The sequence below is a fragment of the Fukomys damarensis genome, unplaced genomic scaffold (assembly GCF_012274545.1).
Source record: "Fukomys damarensis isolate Sample0158 unplaced genomic scaffold, DMR_v1.0_HiC HiC_scaffold_20, whole genome shotgun sequence".
NCBI classification, from domain to species: domain Eukaryota; kingdom Metazoa; phylum Chordata; class Mammalia; order Rodentia; family Bathyergidae; genus Fukomys; species Fukomys damarensis.
Genome location: NW_022900932.1, coordinates 27,370,603 through 27,387,532, shown reverse-complemented (window position 1 = coordinate 27,387,532; position 16,930 = coordinate 27,370,603). Strand labels below are relative to the sequence as shown.

General features: G+C 35.8%; 1 protein-coding gene across 1 annotated transcript in view; it reads left to right on the top strand.

The window, feature by feature from the left end:
- The window catches only part of Cabcoco1 (ciliary associated calcium binding coiled-coil 1), a 97,872-nt gene extending 81,931 nt beyond the window's left edge, over positions 1–15,941 (top strand). The window contains exons 6-8 of the mRNA XM_033766569.1: positions 7,940–8,062; positions 8,589–8,729; positions 13,678–15,941. Coding sequence (XP_033622460.1) covers positions 7,940–8,062; positions 8,589–8,729; positions 13,678–13,752 — 339 coding nt within the window. The 3' untranslated portion in view covers positions 13,753–15,941. The remainder of the gene's footprint in view (positions 1–7,939; positions 8,063–8,588; positions 8,730–13,677) is intronic.
- The last annotated feature ends 989 nt before the right edge of the window (positions 15,942–16,930 follow it).

Here is a 16,930-nt window from a genome sequence, read left to right as displayed (position 1 = left end):
TTCTTTTCCAACTGTAGTATTGGCCTTAAACAGAAGTACATTTAGAAATAAAAATATCTAAACTGCTCTCAAATCGATTTCTTTAATTACCCAACTTTTAAAAAAATTATTTTAAGCCCAAGTTAAACAAGATCAAATCAAGTTATATAAATGAAAATGGGCACAAGGTGTTAACTGGAGGTTTCTAGCCAGATTGTAAATGGGTTTACTGCAGCCTGCCAGCTTAAATTCCTCCTCGCAGCCTCGGCTGGAACGGGTAGTCTTCATTTCCTGTTCTGACTTGTGTTGTGTTACTGTTCACTGTTTAGGTGATTAGCATGTGTGGATTTGATGGTCTCAAAGCCCTATTAAGTTATAAATGTTCAAACTATCAGTGTGCTGTGGATAAAAATAGAAGTTGCTATTAGATGTCTATTCATACCCTGCAGAAGCCTGGCAACATTTTGAACCTTTTCAAAATGTAAATACTGCATATTAAGCATAGGAAAGAAAATTAATGTGCTGCATTTGCAAATTTATTTCCAAGTCAAAAATGCAAAGGAGGAGGACTCTCGTAGCAGAATTGACATTCTACATTTACAGAGTATATTAAGACATTTGTAATGGCCTTAACACAAAAGAAAAATAGTTTAGAAGTGGATTAATTAGTTTCTCTGATAATCTTTCCTAGCTTTTGAATTTCCTTTCATTTCATTTTAAATTTATGGCCTCAGTATGACATTAGTCCAGTTTATTACATCTTGCAGGTGGCATTCATATGTCATTACTTTATGTGCAGCATATTGTGGGCAATGAGTTACAATTTTTGTTAAAAATTTCTAGAACCACACAGAGTACTTCATAATTAGACTTGCAAATGAGTAAAGTCTTTCTTCAAGGGGGGAAAATAGTTAAAACATTACACGAATTTTTGTGCCTCTTTCTTTCGGTTAATAGTAGGGAAAGTTGGCAATAAAGTTTGCTTTTTGAAACTTTGACATATTTTAGTAAGTTCTGATTTACATATGAAGTCATCCTTTGACAATTCCAAACAAATGTCTTTTCAAAGCAAACCCACTTTTTTGTCTGTATGCCTGTGGCTCCAAAAGGACTGAACAGATTTATCTTGCTTTCTGCCATTCATATTAGTAGAAAGTTGTAATTTCAATGGCATTTTAATAATTTAATAATACATTTTAATAATTTAACAATTACTGCCTCAATTAAATATTTTAATGGTGTAACATTACTCACAAATCACCTACATTTTCTCCAAAAAACAATTCCTAGAGAAAAATAATGCATATGAGTTAATACTATCAATAATGTTAACACAGAAAGAAGAAAAAGAATGTGCAAAGTAGTACAATGATGAGATAAAATCTTTACATTACTTCTCCAACACACTAAGATCTAGAAGAGAGCATAATTCCCATAAGCATGTGTTTAGACCCGAAATGACCCTAGACTTAGTTCCAGAAGAGGTCAAAATTCTCAGCATTTATTCCCATGGTAGATGTCCAATTTATATTAAGTATACAAATTTTTTTAAAGATTTCAAGTGATTTCACTTGGCTTATAAGATCTTGCATTCTTCATAATTTTTGATGCTGAAATTTTGTACTTAGAAGTATTAAATCATGCCAAAAAGCCACTTACATGATATGTATGCCTTAAATGCCATAACATAATTAAAGGAAAGTGCGGATTGTAAACGATCTTAAATAACACTGACACAACATGCACGTAACCTAGAATATAACTAACTTAATTTTCATGTAACAGATAACATCTGGGGGGCATGTGTATTGGTAAGTTACACAAAACTAATTTTCTAGTGACCACATCTGTAGATGGTCTTTATTGTATATTCACTTAACAGTCCATTATTCTGTTTAGAAATCTATTCTCTTCTTTATTAGAGCTTTTAATGTACTCACCTTGGTTCAAATGGTCTACTCATTATCAGAAAAAAATATAAATGGCATTCACATGGAACAACATGATTGTTTTTATTATATCCATTTGTGTGCAAGCCTTTAAAAATGGTAAAAGAAGCATATTTACTGCTTTACATTTAAAGTAATATTTTGGAGGTATTTGAAAGTCAAGAAAAACCAATCATTTGGCTAAATGGATATATGTGTATAATCAAAAACTCCGGATTTTTAATCTTAGCATTAGGCCTGAGGCAAGTCGCTTAAAGTCCTTCCTCGTTTCCTGATATTATGGGTGCTATTCTCATATGGAAATGGGGGCAGGTACTAAATCAGGGTACCAAATAGGAGTGTTCTTTTAATAAACTTACTTGATCTCCTTTTCTGTTTTTATTTTTTCAGATTTAAGAGGTAACATATTAGACTTTTGAGGAAAATATATGAGACAATTAGAACTCTACAGGAATGTATAAAAATAGTTATAAAACTAGCTTTATTTAATTTGCTTCAACTATTCATAGACTTGAGGAAATTATAACATTTTCAGAAAACCTAACTTAATAAAGCTGACCATGTCTTTCTGTTTTAAATAGATTTTATTACAGAACCAGTGATGTTGTAAAACATGAGGTTTTGTTAAAAAAAAATACAAAGGCCTAATTGTATTTTTTTAAAGAAAGTATTGCATCAGACGGTTTCATTTAAGCATATTTGCTGGCTCCGTGTTCTCACCACAATTATTGATTCTAATTTTCCTTAAACTTGTTTTTCAAAAACGGCTACTCATTTTTAATGGGGGAAAAATCACCATGATGCTTCTGGGCATTATGTTTATTTCAAACTATATACTGGAAAGTGAATTTTCTTATTATTAATGAAAACTTAAATTTTACCTCGATTTAAAACTGGGACATTTCTTTTCCTTCTAGTAACTCACTGATGTAAAGAAACACAATTCTGCATACGACAGAAAAATATAGCTGTGGTCGGGTTCATTATTAATATGCAAACTCTAAAGAAAAGAAATTCTCACCCCCCTCTTTTTGTGCACAAATTAAGTCAAATTAATGGAGTTTTCATTATGTCATTTAATGTCTTATGATAAGATGGAGTTGTTTGAAAGATTATTCCATACTAAGATGGACATTGTTAAAAAGAAAATGTATCATGACTTCATGCTAAAATACTACATGTGGCTCTCTCTCTCTCTCTCTCTCTCTCTCTCTTTCTTATTTTAATTTTGGTACAGGGGGCACTCAACTCTGGGCCTTGTGCTTGTGAGGCAGGCAGCAGTACCACTGAGCTAAATCCCCTGGCCCATGTGGCTCTTGATCTTAAGTTTCTGTAATATATAACTGTTGTCAATTAACATTCTGCAGGGATTAAACTACTAAAACAACCATGGTTGATGAGAAATAACAGCCCCCTAACTATGCTTTATATTTCAAAGTGCTTAACGTCCAAACAAAATTATAATAATTAAGCTCACTGTTCCTACTACACTACTGTCACTGATCTTCTCTTCTGGGTGTTCAACAACTAAAGTTTGGAGACCAAAAACTGAAAAGGCAGCTGGGCTATGAGGACAGCCAATATTTGGGCCCTGGCCCCTCAAGGTCTACAAGACTCAGGACTTAAGGAACCTTTCCTACAGGATCCTACATCTTTGGTAAGTCACTCAGCCTCCTGAGCAGGGAGACTGCTGGATGCCAGAGCACAAATAATACTGTGTGCCAAAGGAGGGTCACTATGAGGGAAAAGTCTCCCATGCTTTCACTGAAAGCAACATGGTCAAGCAAGGCTGTGACCCATCCTGATGGCTGACACTGACAGAGGAGCTAAGAGGCTCTACGCATGGTTCCAAAATACTGCCTGAAGAGACTTAACTGATCTTTATAGACAGCAAGAGATTCATGTTTATTGACAGAAGTCTCACTTTAACTTGGTCTTAAACACCCAGTAGAAAAGAATAACCAAAAGAGGTATAAAATAATGCCATCATAATAAAGCTAGATATAAAAAGGGGCTCCATGAGAAAATGAAAAAATGGAAATGAAGTGTTTCTAAAGAGGGGGGAAAGAAGAGGGTGAAGGGAGGGCAGGGACAATGGGAAAAAATGAGAACCAAGACCTGTCACGTAAAGGTACAAGATCCCAATGATGAATGTAACTGTACTGTATACCTAGAATGTACCAATACACTCCATGAGGAAAAAAAGGTAGGGGGGCTTTAGTCACTGACCCCTCTGGCAGTTTCCAGCTCTACCAGTAGCTGACCACAGTAATGGATCATTAGGAAAAAACTACGGTAAAATCTATATGAGCTCAGCTAGTGTTTTTATTAGCAAAATTTATTCTTCAAATTGTCTCTTATCTTAGAGCTAAAACTAGAGAGTTTTGTGAGAAAGTATTTAATAACCTCTATCCATAAGAGTCTAAGACCAGCAGGTTCAATCACTATTTCAATTTCTAAGTGTGACTTTCTAAGTGTCCCTTTCATTCTAATGTGCTCATGCTTAGATTATGCATACTCTAATTTGTTAAAAAGTTTTATTTATTCTGGCCCAGAGGCTGCCAAACTCCAAGCAGTCATACAAATGGAACCAATGACAAATGTGCTAGACTTCTTTTACGGGGATCCACCAGATCGACCTTGTAAACAGCTCATAACTGCTAAACTATATAATAGGACTTCTGTGTTGGATTCTGAAGTCCCCTGGACCTTCTCCTCATCCTCTTCATGGGCTATATTCATAGCAATCCTGCTGACCTTATAATTTGGCCCATACATTCTTAGTTTTTTTAGCTTTGTCTCCTCCAGACTTAAAAGCTATGCAGCTGCAAGATGACAATGCTTGGTGCCTATCCAAGGCCCTTAGATAGACCCTCTGAGAGTAACTCTAACTGCTGATCACAACTTTGACCCTCTTCAGCTGGAAGTAGCCAGAGAGCTGTCTTCACCCTTTGCCCCCTCACAGCAGTTAAGGGTACATTTTCAGAGGGGGAAATATTGCAGATAGGTAAGTTAATTAGATATCTTGTAGGTAGTTAGACAGGGCCGCCCTCAAGAAGCCAACACAGAAAGGAGCCAACAAGGAGGATAATTAAGACACATTCATTGAAGGCCAGTAAAAGGAGAGAAACTATTATACCTTTGTGCTTCCCCTGGGGATAACAGCAGTGATTGATATTCTAAACAGGTTTCAATCACCTGGGTGGGGGACCAAGGTCTTAGACCAGCCTTTCCAGGAAATATCACTGACACCCACCCTTACTGAAAATCCTTGTGCCCTTGCTATGTGACTTGCTCCCCCATTTGAGCCCCACATAATCAATATTACCTGGGTGACTGTACCTGTAATCTTATTGATTGGCCATGGTTTTGCCCCACCTCATGCCCACCTTGTAATTTTCCATTGAGTCTTACAGTTCTGTCCTACTTTGTACCCACCTTACCACATGGCTTTGCTGTATAAAATATCTTTGAAAATTGGAGTGAGAGGGCAACCCACTTTCTGGTCCCCCTTCTGTCTCACTTAGACAGAAGCTTTCTTTTCCTCAATAAATTTTTCCTACTCTTAAAAACAAAATAGTTATACTAGCTATACTCATAAAAAGGAGAAAAAAGGCCAGAACTCCAGCTTTTGGAATAAATAGGAGCTTCACTCTACTAAAACAAATGGCGATGTTAAAGCAGAAAGTTCCAAGTTTCCAAGTGTGCATCCAGTAGACACACACACACACAAACACACACATACTGTAGTGCCAAAGACCAGGAAATTGGGTAGTTGGTGAGCAATTCAGATGAACCGTATGAAGGAATGCAGACCACAGGGGTGTGAGGGATGAAATAAGAGACTTGAACACAAATATCTGTTTGCATTTAAGTGCATGATCTGATGGGGAAAAGGGCACAAGAGGGCGGATGGTAGAATCTGTTATTACCAAAGTGGAGAAGCTGTCTATTGAAAACTGCACTAGGGGGTGAGGGCAAATTAGCAAGAAGGTCTGTCCTGTGTATAGAAAAGCACAGCAGTGAGACAGATATGGTGACAGTACACACGATATAATTCTGCTTCATTAAAAGAAAAGACTTTTACCTTGCAAATCAACTCATGCTTACTTTCTCAGTACCTGAAATAAATTCAGTAAACTCCAATTCTTTTGTTCTTTTCAGTGTCTCCCTCACTCTCCCTGTACCCTAAACCTTGTTTTTCACCAAATATTAAAGTCTGTACCACTAAGTAAATACTTCATCGCTTTCCCTTCTCTCTGACTCCTACAAGCCACATATGTTTAACTGTCTTCCTTTCCAAGCTTAGGAAAATAAATAGCAATAAAAGATGTGGGTGGATACAGATCCAAGAGTAGTAGAATAAGGTACAATTAATTTTGTGAGAAGATGCAAATGCTTGTATAACCTACCTTTGAAAAGGGCCTTCTGAATGTGGTGCATGAAAAGAACTGTTCCGATGTGTTTTCTCAATGTTCTGTTCTGATGAACATTTAGTCAACTTGAAATAAACAAGCTGGAATGATGTCATCTAACAGAATAAGAAAGTGCTTAATAAGAGCGATAGATTCCAAGTGTGGCAACTTGTTGACATATTCAAGTTTACTGAAAACTACATAGGACAAGAAGTGAGCACATCAGGATTTAACTTCTAGTTCTGTCACTGAGGAATCATTTGGGTTCCAAGTCTCCTTGCCTTTAAAGTTAGGATAGTCTATATATTTATACTAGGCAACAACTTCCTGTAAACTCAAGCTAAATCATTAATACAAATTCAATGCAAAATGCATAACATACTGGTCAGAACAAGAAACAACTTAGCTTCCAGTATGTTTCAAAACATATCTCAATTAAAAAAATATCTCAATCAAGGTACATTAATATGTAAATAGTGGAATGTAATGTAAGTTTATGTGAAATATTGTGGAGTAATTATAATCCAATGTATGATTATTTCATTATTTTTCTCTATGCTTTATATCAGATGGTCCTTTTTTCAATGAACTTCTGCATAACTAGCATTTAGTCTCCAAGCTTGTAAAGGTCTGACTTTCTCAGAAAACAGAGAACAATTTCATTTCTAAACTACAATTGTAAGCTTATGAGAATTTACTATAAAAACTGGAACAATTTATTGATTTATGGTGAGGAATGTAAAAGGCATAAAAGCCAGAACATGCAAGTGGGCATGTCTTTACAGATCAATTGAGATGGGAAATTAAATTATGGTCAAAATGTTGCTTGTTAACCATGGAATTAGAACAAGAGGAACTAATTAAATGATTCAGATGTTTAATGCTATTAGTACTCTCATCTCTGCTTTCTCTGCCTCCCCCAAATTATGGTAGGATGGGCACTGCCAAAGTTGGCTTCACTGTCTTTTTTCTTCACTTCCAATATTGACTATCACCCTTCCTCTGATTGATGTTCTCTTGCTAAAGAGTTGTCAACTGCTCATGGTGAAGTCTTGCCCTGCCCTCTGTGTTTTCTGAAATCTATCTGATCTGCAGTGAACAGGCTGTACATATTAATCTTCAGGGCTTTCATTGTCCTCATCACTAAGTTCTTGATGGCCACTTTATTACTGCTCACAATAACAGCTGCATTCTGCTGAGTGGCATCCATCACCACCAGACCGTCACAAAATATGACCATCTGCCAGAGCTGGAGAAAAAAAAAATGCAGGGTTTTTAAAGCTCAGTTCTCCGCCTAGAGAGAGCTTGTAGGCCTGAGTAAAAGACTGAGGCATGAAACAAAGTACAAATGAAATACTAAACCAAAGAGTATAGAAAGAGATTAAGACAAGAATATAGGAAAATAAAATGCAAATAGTGACTTACGGACATCAGAAAGCGCTGGATAACCAGGAGATCAATAGCATCAAGAATGAGGTGGAGATGGCACACAAAATATACCATGTTTGGAAATATGGTACGTATACAAGGCAAGTAGCTGAAATTGTGGTTACTTACTGAAGGTTGTCATAATTTATCTCTTTTTTTATTTTCCAGCAAGTAATAGAGATTGTCAATCCTGCAGGAGGCCCTTTTCCAAGTCCTCTGGAAGAAGGAATCTCATTTGATATTTATTCAAAATTCATTGAGCCACCGCCAACATTAGATAAAGAAATGAAGGTAAGGTTTCTTTTGTATTTTCATTGACCCAGCCTAGGGATTATATTCTTAGGGGTGGGAAGGAAAGAACCAAATGTTCTTCCATTTTCTTTGCCTCTGAGTTTTCCCAAACAGATGTAAATATTTATTTTAGCATTGATTTCAAAATGGGCCAGCTGACTGTAGTTCAGCAGCTTTAAACTCTTCCATCCCATATTTCCTAATCTCTACTTTCAGTTTCCCACAAGTAAGCACTGCCTTGGTACCATGACTTTGTCTGTTACAATCCCCATAAAGAATAAAAATACTGTGGCTGTGGATTTAGCTCAATGGTTCGGTGGCCTGCCTTGCAAGAGCAAGGACCCAAGTTCAATCCCCAGTACCCACCCCCACAAAAAGAATAAAAATACTGTGCAGGGCAACAGCAAATCAAAATCTCCTGGACTGACATCTTTCTTGGTATAATGTCCAATAGAGTTTTGAGCTTACATATTAATACTGGATGCTCCACAAATTACTTGAATGTTGTTTACATTTAATGTTTTAGGGGGTGGATCAAGAACAAGGCCATAAGGAGTTCCAGCCAGAAACTGACACTTCGGACATGGATCCTTTAGTTGGCTTCACTATTGAAGATGTAAAGTCCGTGCTGGCTCAAGTCACAGATGACATTTTAACAGACATTCAGGTACTCAGTATTGATAGTTTGCTCACTTTATTATTGGGTAATTAGTAAATCCTAGCTTTCGTGTCTGTATTCATCTCCAACACTGTGCAAGCAAGAAATACTCCTGCTGAAGAGGTTAAATTTAACAGGCCCACACAGAGTCATCTGAGGTGCAGAGAGATCACAAAATAGATTTACCAACAGGATCTGACATGGTATATGTGAATCAGTTTGCAAAACCATTTAACATCAAAGACCAGACATTCAAGATGGAAAAGGCGGGCCAGGGATTTAGCTCAGTGGTTTCGTGGCCTGCCTCGAAAGCGCAAGGGCCCTAGTTTGATCCCCAGTACCAAAACAAAAACAAAAACAAAACAAAACACCAAGGTGGTAAATAGTTTGTGCCTTCTAGCCCCAGAAACATTGCCTATGTAGGGATAAATGGTGTACATTTCTAAAGAATCATAATTACTAACTATGTCTTCCCACCAAATTTCTAAAAATAATGGAGTCCTTAAAATTCCTCTGTTTGTTCCTTTTCACATGTCACCAATAGCTAAATAATTTACATCAATGGCAGCTTGAAAATGGTCGTGGCAACTGGTATTTCAGTAGCAGCAGCCAGTAATCTATCTCCAGGCTCAGCTTTATATAGTTCTTTCATATTCTCTCCAAACAAACAAATATTTCTACCTTAACACAAAGACTTACAGGAATTCACATAATCTTTCAGGCCAAAACATTTAATAAGTGGACTGTATTTTTTAACAATTTTGCAATTTCCTAGAAATAACCATAAATCAGTAGGCCAACATAGCACATATTTAAAATACCAGTGCATCTCAAAAGATTTAGTTGTGATCTGAACATGACACCTTATAGAAAAAGCATACTATATTAATAACTAAATTAGAAAGAGCAACAGATTACCTTGGCATAAATATACCTTGGTGCTTGTTTAATCATCCAATGTTATTGCATTATTTACATGAACACTTAATGATTTGGTGCCAACAAAATCAGCCAACGTCCTCAGCTTAATAAGGGGTGTTTAGTGTTTACCAGAAAAAAGTAGAAGAACACGTTTTACACAAAGCTTTATTGTTAACAACCCCATGAATGTAATAACTGGTTACTTTATGGAAGGGCAAAGTGCAGTTGAATTAAGCTGAGTTCAGAACATATCTCCTTTTTAGATTTGATAACATTTCATCTAAATATAGTTTATGTATAATCATGGCCCTGGGCTCCTTTGCAATCCTGCTGCTCTGAAATTATTGCTGAGGAACTACTACACAGCAATAGAATTGTTTGCAGGCCCCCAAAATTGAAAACATCTTTACCAAGGTCATATTCCATGTAGTGAACAGTATGCTTTTAACTATTCACTAATTTTTTTTAATATTAGAGTCTGTAGCATTTATACCTTTACTCTATAGCAGAGAGAATATGATTATTGTATGTGCACACTATCTTCCCACTGGCCTAAAGCCATCTTGGAAGTTCATTAGCTTGCTTACCTAAATGTAATTAGGCACCGAAAGAACTTGAACCAGAGGAGAGAGATGCAGGTCCTTTTGATGCCACAATCATTTCCATATTAAGTGGATCTGTGGATATCAGCCTCAACAAAATTACTGCCCATTTTTCAATGAAATAGCAAGATGATGTGGATTTATACAGTCCTGAGTAAGGCAGCCCTTTTATGTATTTTCTTTCAATAATACTAGTAAACTCCATGTGGAGGGCGCACCCCCGAGCAATTGAAAAATGAAACTCATAAAGATTAAGTCATTTGTCTAGAGTTTCCAGGGTCAGCAACTGATGAAAAGCCCTGACTGGGAGCTAGGAAAAGGGTTCCAGTTCTAATTCCAGTGTTATCCCCAAAAACCACATCATGTCTAATAATTCCACCAGGAGACTACTTTGGATTTTAACATACTTATGGGGTGATACATTCTCTGTATTTGCCCTTGTGTTTTGGTCATATTCCAAGTTGAGTAATTACTCTTCACTTACCTGAATTTCTCCTCCTGTTTCAGATGGATAAGTTATTTTCCACTTCTAAAATCTGACTTTCAGTGTTCCTAGATCTAAAAACACCCACATCACTTTTCAAAGGTAGCTGCATGTGGATATGCCCTCCAAACAAATGTGCTGTACAAACATTTAGTGAGCTATTACTTATAAGATGGTTTAAATTCTCCCAGTTTTTTCTTCTTCTTCATTTAAAATTCACACTATTATTACAATTTTTCTGAAAGAGGCAGCAGAGAATTCATATTTTACACATTTTTTAGAGTTACTTCACTAGTGTGGTTACAAGAATGTATCATCTTGTATAATGCAGACAGTTCTGAAATTGTAGTGTGAATCTTTAAATTTTTAGACTAATTAATTTATTTTCCAATTAACTCATTTTATAGTTTTAGAGATTATTAAGAATGAAGTTATCTTGGCCCTCAGCTGTTAATTAAAATTACACTAAGTAGAACAAACATTTTAAGCTATAGTTTAGGTATTTTAATTTTAAAAATACGTTCAAAATGAAATTATTTTGGCCCTGAGTTGTATAATAAAAATTACACCCAGTGGAGCAAACTATAATATAGTTAAAGAATTACATTTCAGAGAAATATGAACACTAACACTAAATTCTTGCATTAAATGTTGGCTGCTGGAGTAAAAACATGAAAACTCAGAGAAATTTGCCTTCTTTGGACTAGAGGTATCTTTACTTTGAATTTTAAGTGTTAGAAAAGTTGAAGAGCACCTCAAGTTAGTGGTCAGTGAAAAGCTATTAAATTCAGGTAAAAGGTAGAATTAGCTCCAGCTCCAATGGTTGTAAAATCGTTTTTCTAATCAGCAGTATTTTCAAGGTTAACAGGGTGACACTAGCAGACCAATGATAGGCTCTTCTGGACCACACATGAAACCTTTTGATCTAGGCTGTCTTGGTTGTACTTGAACTGAAGTACTGATCCCCATGATGTGGAGATCTGAAAGGTGACTCTTCTGTAGATACCACTGTCTATTAGATGCACCTTGCATTCATGAAGGTTTTCCTTGAGGCCACACTTATTTCAATAAACTCTGTTTCAGTGAAATACCAGAAAGGTCTCCAGGTCAATATGAAACAAACCCTTGTGAGGTAGTGAAACAACAGTTGCAGATGATGATCCATCAGTACTCAGGTGAAAAGCACTGAGGTCACAGTGGGCACAAAACAGTAATGAAAGTACAAAGAGTCATTTGTTTGGATAGAGCTACTCTTCCAATCCTTGGGAATCATGACAAGATTATTTCTTCAAACCATTTCAATCCATATTATCTAATACGTTGTGTGCCATATATTTATTTTAATGAAACAAGAGTAAAAATGTTTTGAAATATTTCATGGCAACAGATCAATGAAGTATGTAATCAGTGAAGTATATCATAAATTTAAAGCTAGTGAATAATGTAAACACAATTTTATTCTCCTATGAATTTTTCAGATAAGAGTCATTGAATGACTTGCCCAAGACAACACAACTAAAGTACTACATGGATCTCCCCACCCATAGACCAGTGTTCCATTTAACGGTACCAAAATCATTCAAGAGGAAATTAATCATCCTGAAAGCAAATTTCCTTTGTAAATTGGAGGATCATTTTATTTCTCCTTGCAATCTTCATTCAACCACCAAGAAAGGAAAAGATAGGAATAATACTAGAAGCCAAAAATTGGTCCCATCACATTAAAAAAATTAAACCAAAATACAAACAAACAAACATTTGGTACTCGTGTGCATTCTGAACCCAGAATTGCTGACAACAGTGTGATCTTGTCCTAAATATCAGTCCTTACTCTGTCGGCAAAACAGAATCTCATCAGAAAAAGATAATTAGGGTGAACATTTCTAAACTATTATAGTTCACTCGAGTGAATGAGTGAATGAATGAATGAGTAAATCTGGTCCTAAAACCATATTGATTTCTCAGATTGCTGATATCTAAATTAAATAATAAATTTTCTCAAAATACAACTACCTTGAAGACCTAAAATTATGTTATATATATATATATAATTATGTTATATATATATAATCAACTTAGAATATATTAATACATATGTGCATAAACTACCCTTCACAATCTCATAGGCATTTTAAAATCACCCCAAATACAATAACCACAACAAGAAAAATAAAGTTTTTTGCTACATCAACCAACATAGCAAACATTTCTCTGAACATAATTGTATTATCCACCATAATAAAAGTCAGACATTTCCAATGCTGCTAATGTTTAGATAATGTGTGAATATTTCTGGAATTGTGCAGGTAGTAGTGTTAGTCCACATAATATCATTACCAGGGGCTAAATGCTATCACAGCTTTAGCAATCACTAAAACCTGTCAGCAATTGCTTACATTTTTCTACCAAAAATATACCACCAAGTGGCATCATTCCAAGAATTATAATGTATGATGAATACTCTTAATTATGAGAATTGTTCTGATTGTGAGATTAGTTGTGTTATTTCACAACAGAAGCTTTCTGAGATCCCATTTAGAATGTATTACTCAGAAGACAAAAACATCCATTGCAAAGGGGTAGGGGGACCAACAACATTGCAATAACCAGCCCAAAGCAGTTATTCTGATTCGGTGCTTATTGGTAAAGTCTGTCTGAAAGAAAGTGCAGATAAATTATCCTATCTTCTAACACATGGCTATGTGAAAAATGGCTGTCCAAATACCACTTCCTGTTCATAGTAGACATGCTATACATTGGGAATGTGCAGAGAAATATGATAAAGTGTTATCACATCACTACAGGCTGAAACATGGCTATGTCTGCAAAACAGGAAGGTGTGTGAGGGATAATGTCTGTCTTTAGGCACTATAGTATGTCAAAACCACAAAGACAATGTGCAGCAAAAGATAGCTCCATCATAACCACTTTTTTAAAATTGTCTTCACAGATCGAGATAAACGAAAAGCTGCAAATACAGGAAGAGGGCTTTAATGCACGCATAGAAAAACTGAAAAAGGCCTGAGGACTTGGTCCAAGGAAAGTAATGCTAAACTTCACAGAAACAGACAAAGCTAACTGGAATAGTAGATTCTCTAGAGCATCGGATCTTCTTCATTTCATTGTGAAAGAAAAACCAAGCCCACTTTTTATTGTCATAAGTATTTAGAAAAGCATTACCCCCAATTTTGCCATCTCCTGTACCTTAACAGCCTCTGAATTTATTGCAACACAGTAATAAGAATATTCATATACAGGAGCATGGAGAATTATATATAAAAGTACAATTACTTTTATGCTAGTTCTTTGACTTTTTCATAAACATGACATCTTTACTGAAAATGAAACTAACTTTTTAAAGTAATCAGCAATAAAAAATAACAAGAATAATAATAATAATAGTAATAATAATTGTATCCATATTGACACAAATGAACTGTCACATTACTGGAGCTCTATGAAAAGATACCATTACTACACTACTGAGGATAAAATGTGCTAAACGATGGCAATTCAAACACATAGGATTTTTAAAACTTAAATCATTTGGTTTTCTTATTTAAATGTTTCAGTGTGAAACCAATTTTCTGAAATTATATAATGTAGTTTGAAGCATTTCAATTTATTCTGCTCTGTATTTGTTATTTCTAATCTTGTTACTCTCCCTGGAGAATACATGACCTATATAAAAAGAAGCAATGTATAAATGGTTATTAAAGACCAACCTATATATAGATTGTAAAAAAAAAAGTCTTAAATACAAGTCAAACTCACAGAGCTCCTAAGTTTAACCATTACATTGCAGTGGAATTATTGAAAAATATCTCAAGTCTTTAACTATCCTTATTAAAATATAATTTTAGAACAAAAATAGCCATGTGCTGACTGTCCCTAGTTAGACACATTAGTTCATTACTACCTAAACCCTTTCCAAAGTCTCTAGACTTCAGCAGATCCTAGAATGGAGGCAAAAAATTGTTCCCTCAAGAATTTTCAAAACTGTACAATACCTGCAATTGGCTAAATATGCATTACACCCTTACTTTCTCTATCAGCATCAAAGGAACTGCCCAAAACATTTCCACTTGGAACAGACAGACATGACAGCTTTTGGTAATTTTCTGACTGCACTAATCTGCAAATTAAGAGTAGACCTTAAGATAAAATCATGTTACTGTCCCTTATAGCTCTCAGGCTGAAGCCCTGGAGATGTGTTTCTCCCCGGAGCTGTCCTTTCTGAATAAAAGCATTAAAGACTATAAGAGACTCACAAATATGGGCCCACTAAGCAGCCTGTTCTCCAGGGGAAACAGGAAAACTGGGGTAACCAAAAATGGAATAGACTCTTGCAGAAATCACCGAGCACAGTTTCAGATGCAATCATTGGCACAGAGTGGAACTGCACTTCTTGTAAAAAGTGTTGATGTGAGCAAGGGTACCAGGAGCCTATCACCAAATCAAAAACAGCACTACAATTCCTAAGTACTACATAGTATAACAGACATGCTGAAAGTTGTGGCTAAGACTCTTCAACCCTAATACTGGCTTTGCCTTTGGCTAGTGTATAACCCTACACTGGCCACTCAACTCTTTGTTCATCTCTTAAGTGGAGATAGTACCTGTTTTTGAGATAATTATGGGGATTCGATAAATTGAAGTTCAATGACTTTTCTTGTAAGGTTGGTTTTGCTTACTTCTTAGGATAGGAAAATGTCCCACCACTTCTCATTTGCTGGATCAGCCTCTCTCCCAGAATTCCCTGCTCCTCTGCCTCCCTCCTGGCACCTATGGTTAGGTATGTTCTCCCAGTTTTTCAGTCATCCCACAGTGACTACTCTGACCTTCTACTGTCCTTTGTGTTTATGTTGGAGCAGCCAGGGACCTCTAGGGCAGTTCAGATTTAAGGCTAATAATAATGGGAAAAAGCAATCATGGTAGCAGTAGCCAGAAATTTTAATTCATATTCTTTGTGTTTTGAAATTCATATTGATTTCATAAAGGCACATAGCAATTTTGTAACCTAAAATATTCAAACACACACAGTGTACACAGTGAAGACAATGAAAAATAAATCTCTCCCCAGGTACTTCCTTCCTCTCCCACAAGGCAACTAGAGCTTTACTTCTTCAAGCACTTGGATGGATGCTTGTATAAGTGGTGATTGTTTTTATTTATTTTTTCCCCATTGAGTTTATTGGTACTTTTTAGGTATACAGTACAGTTACATTCATCATTGGGATCTTGTACTTTTACATGACAGGTGGTCTTGGTTCTCATTTTTTCCCCCTTATCCCTGCCCTCCCTTCACCCCCTCCTCCCTTCCTATTTACAAATACTTTATTTCCAATTTTTTCATTTTCTCATTTTTTTTTAATTTTCCCTCATTACTTTTCCCCTACCCTTCCCATTTTCCCCTACACCTTTAGCCCTTTTCTTCCTATTTCACAATGTCAATTATATCATTAGGACCTTACATACCATTTTAGTTTTTCACACCAGAGAAACTATTTGGTAATTATACATATGTGACTTATTTGTTTCACTTAGGAGTATATCCTCAATATGCATCCATTTTCCTATGAATTACTCTAATTTCTCATTCTTTATGGCTTAGTAATATTCCATTTTATAGAAAAACCACATCTTCTTTATCCAGTCTCCAACTGATGGGCAAATGGGCTGTTTCCAAGTTTTAGCTATTACAAATTGTGCCACTATAAACATAGGTGCACATATATCACTGTGATATGATTCTTTTAATTCTTTTGGAAAGATACCCAGCAGAGGGATGGCTAGGTCAAATAGTGGTGATTTTTAAAAGAACACAATTCACATTGCTTTATACATTCTTCTATCAAATAATATATCTGGGAGGTATTTTCCAATATCAGTACATTTTAATGACCATATAATTCTGTTACTTTTTTAACTGGCCCTAGATAAATTTTGTTTGTTTATTTCTAGTATTTTGTTATCACACTGCCACACTACCATCCTTGTGCATACACCTTTAGAAATATGTATAGGTCCACAAGATGAAGCTACAGAAGAGAAATTTCTAGGTCAAATAGTGTGTGCATTGTGAATTTTGGTAGAGTTAAAGGTATTTCACCATTTTGCAAACCTACCAGCGCTCCATACGAATGGCTCCCTCTGCATCGTCACCAATAGCATGTACTAGCCAGTGCTTTATCTCTGTCATT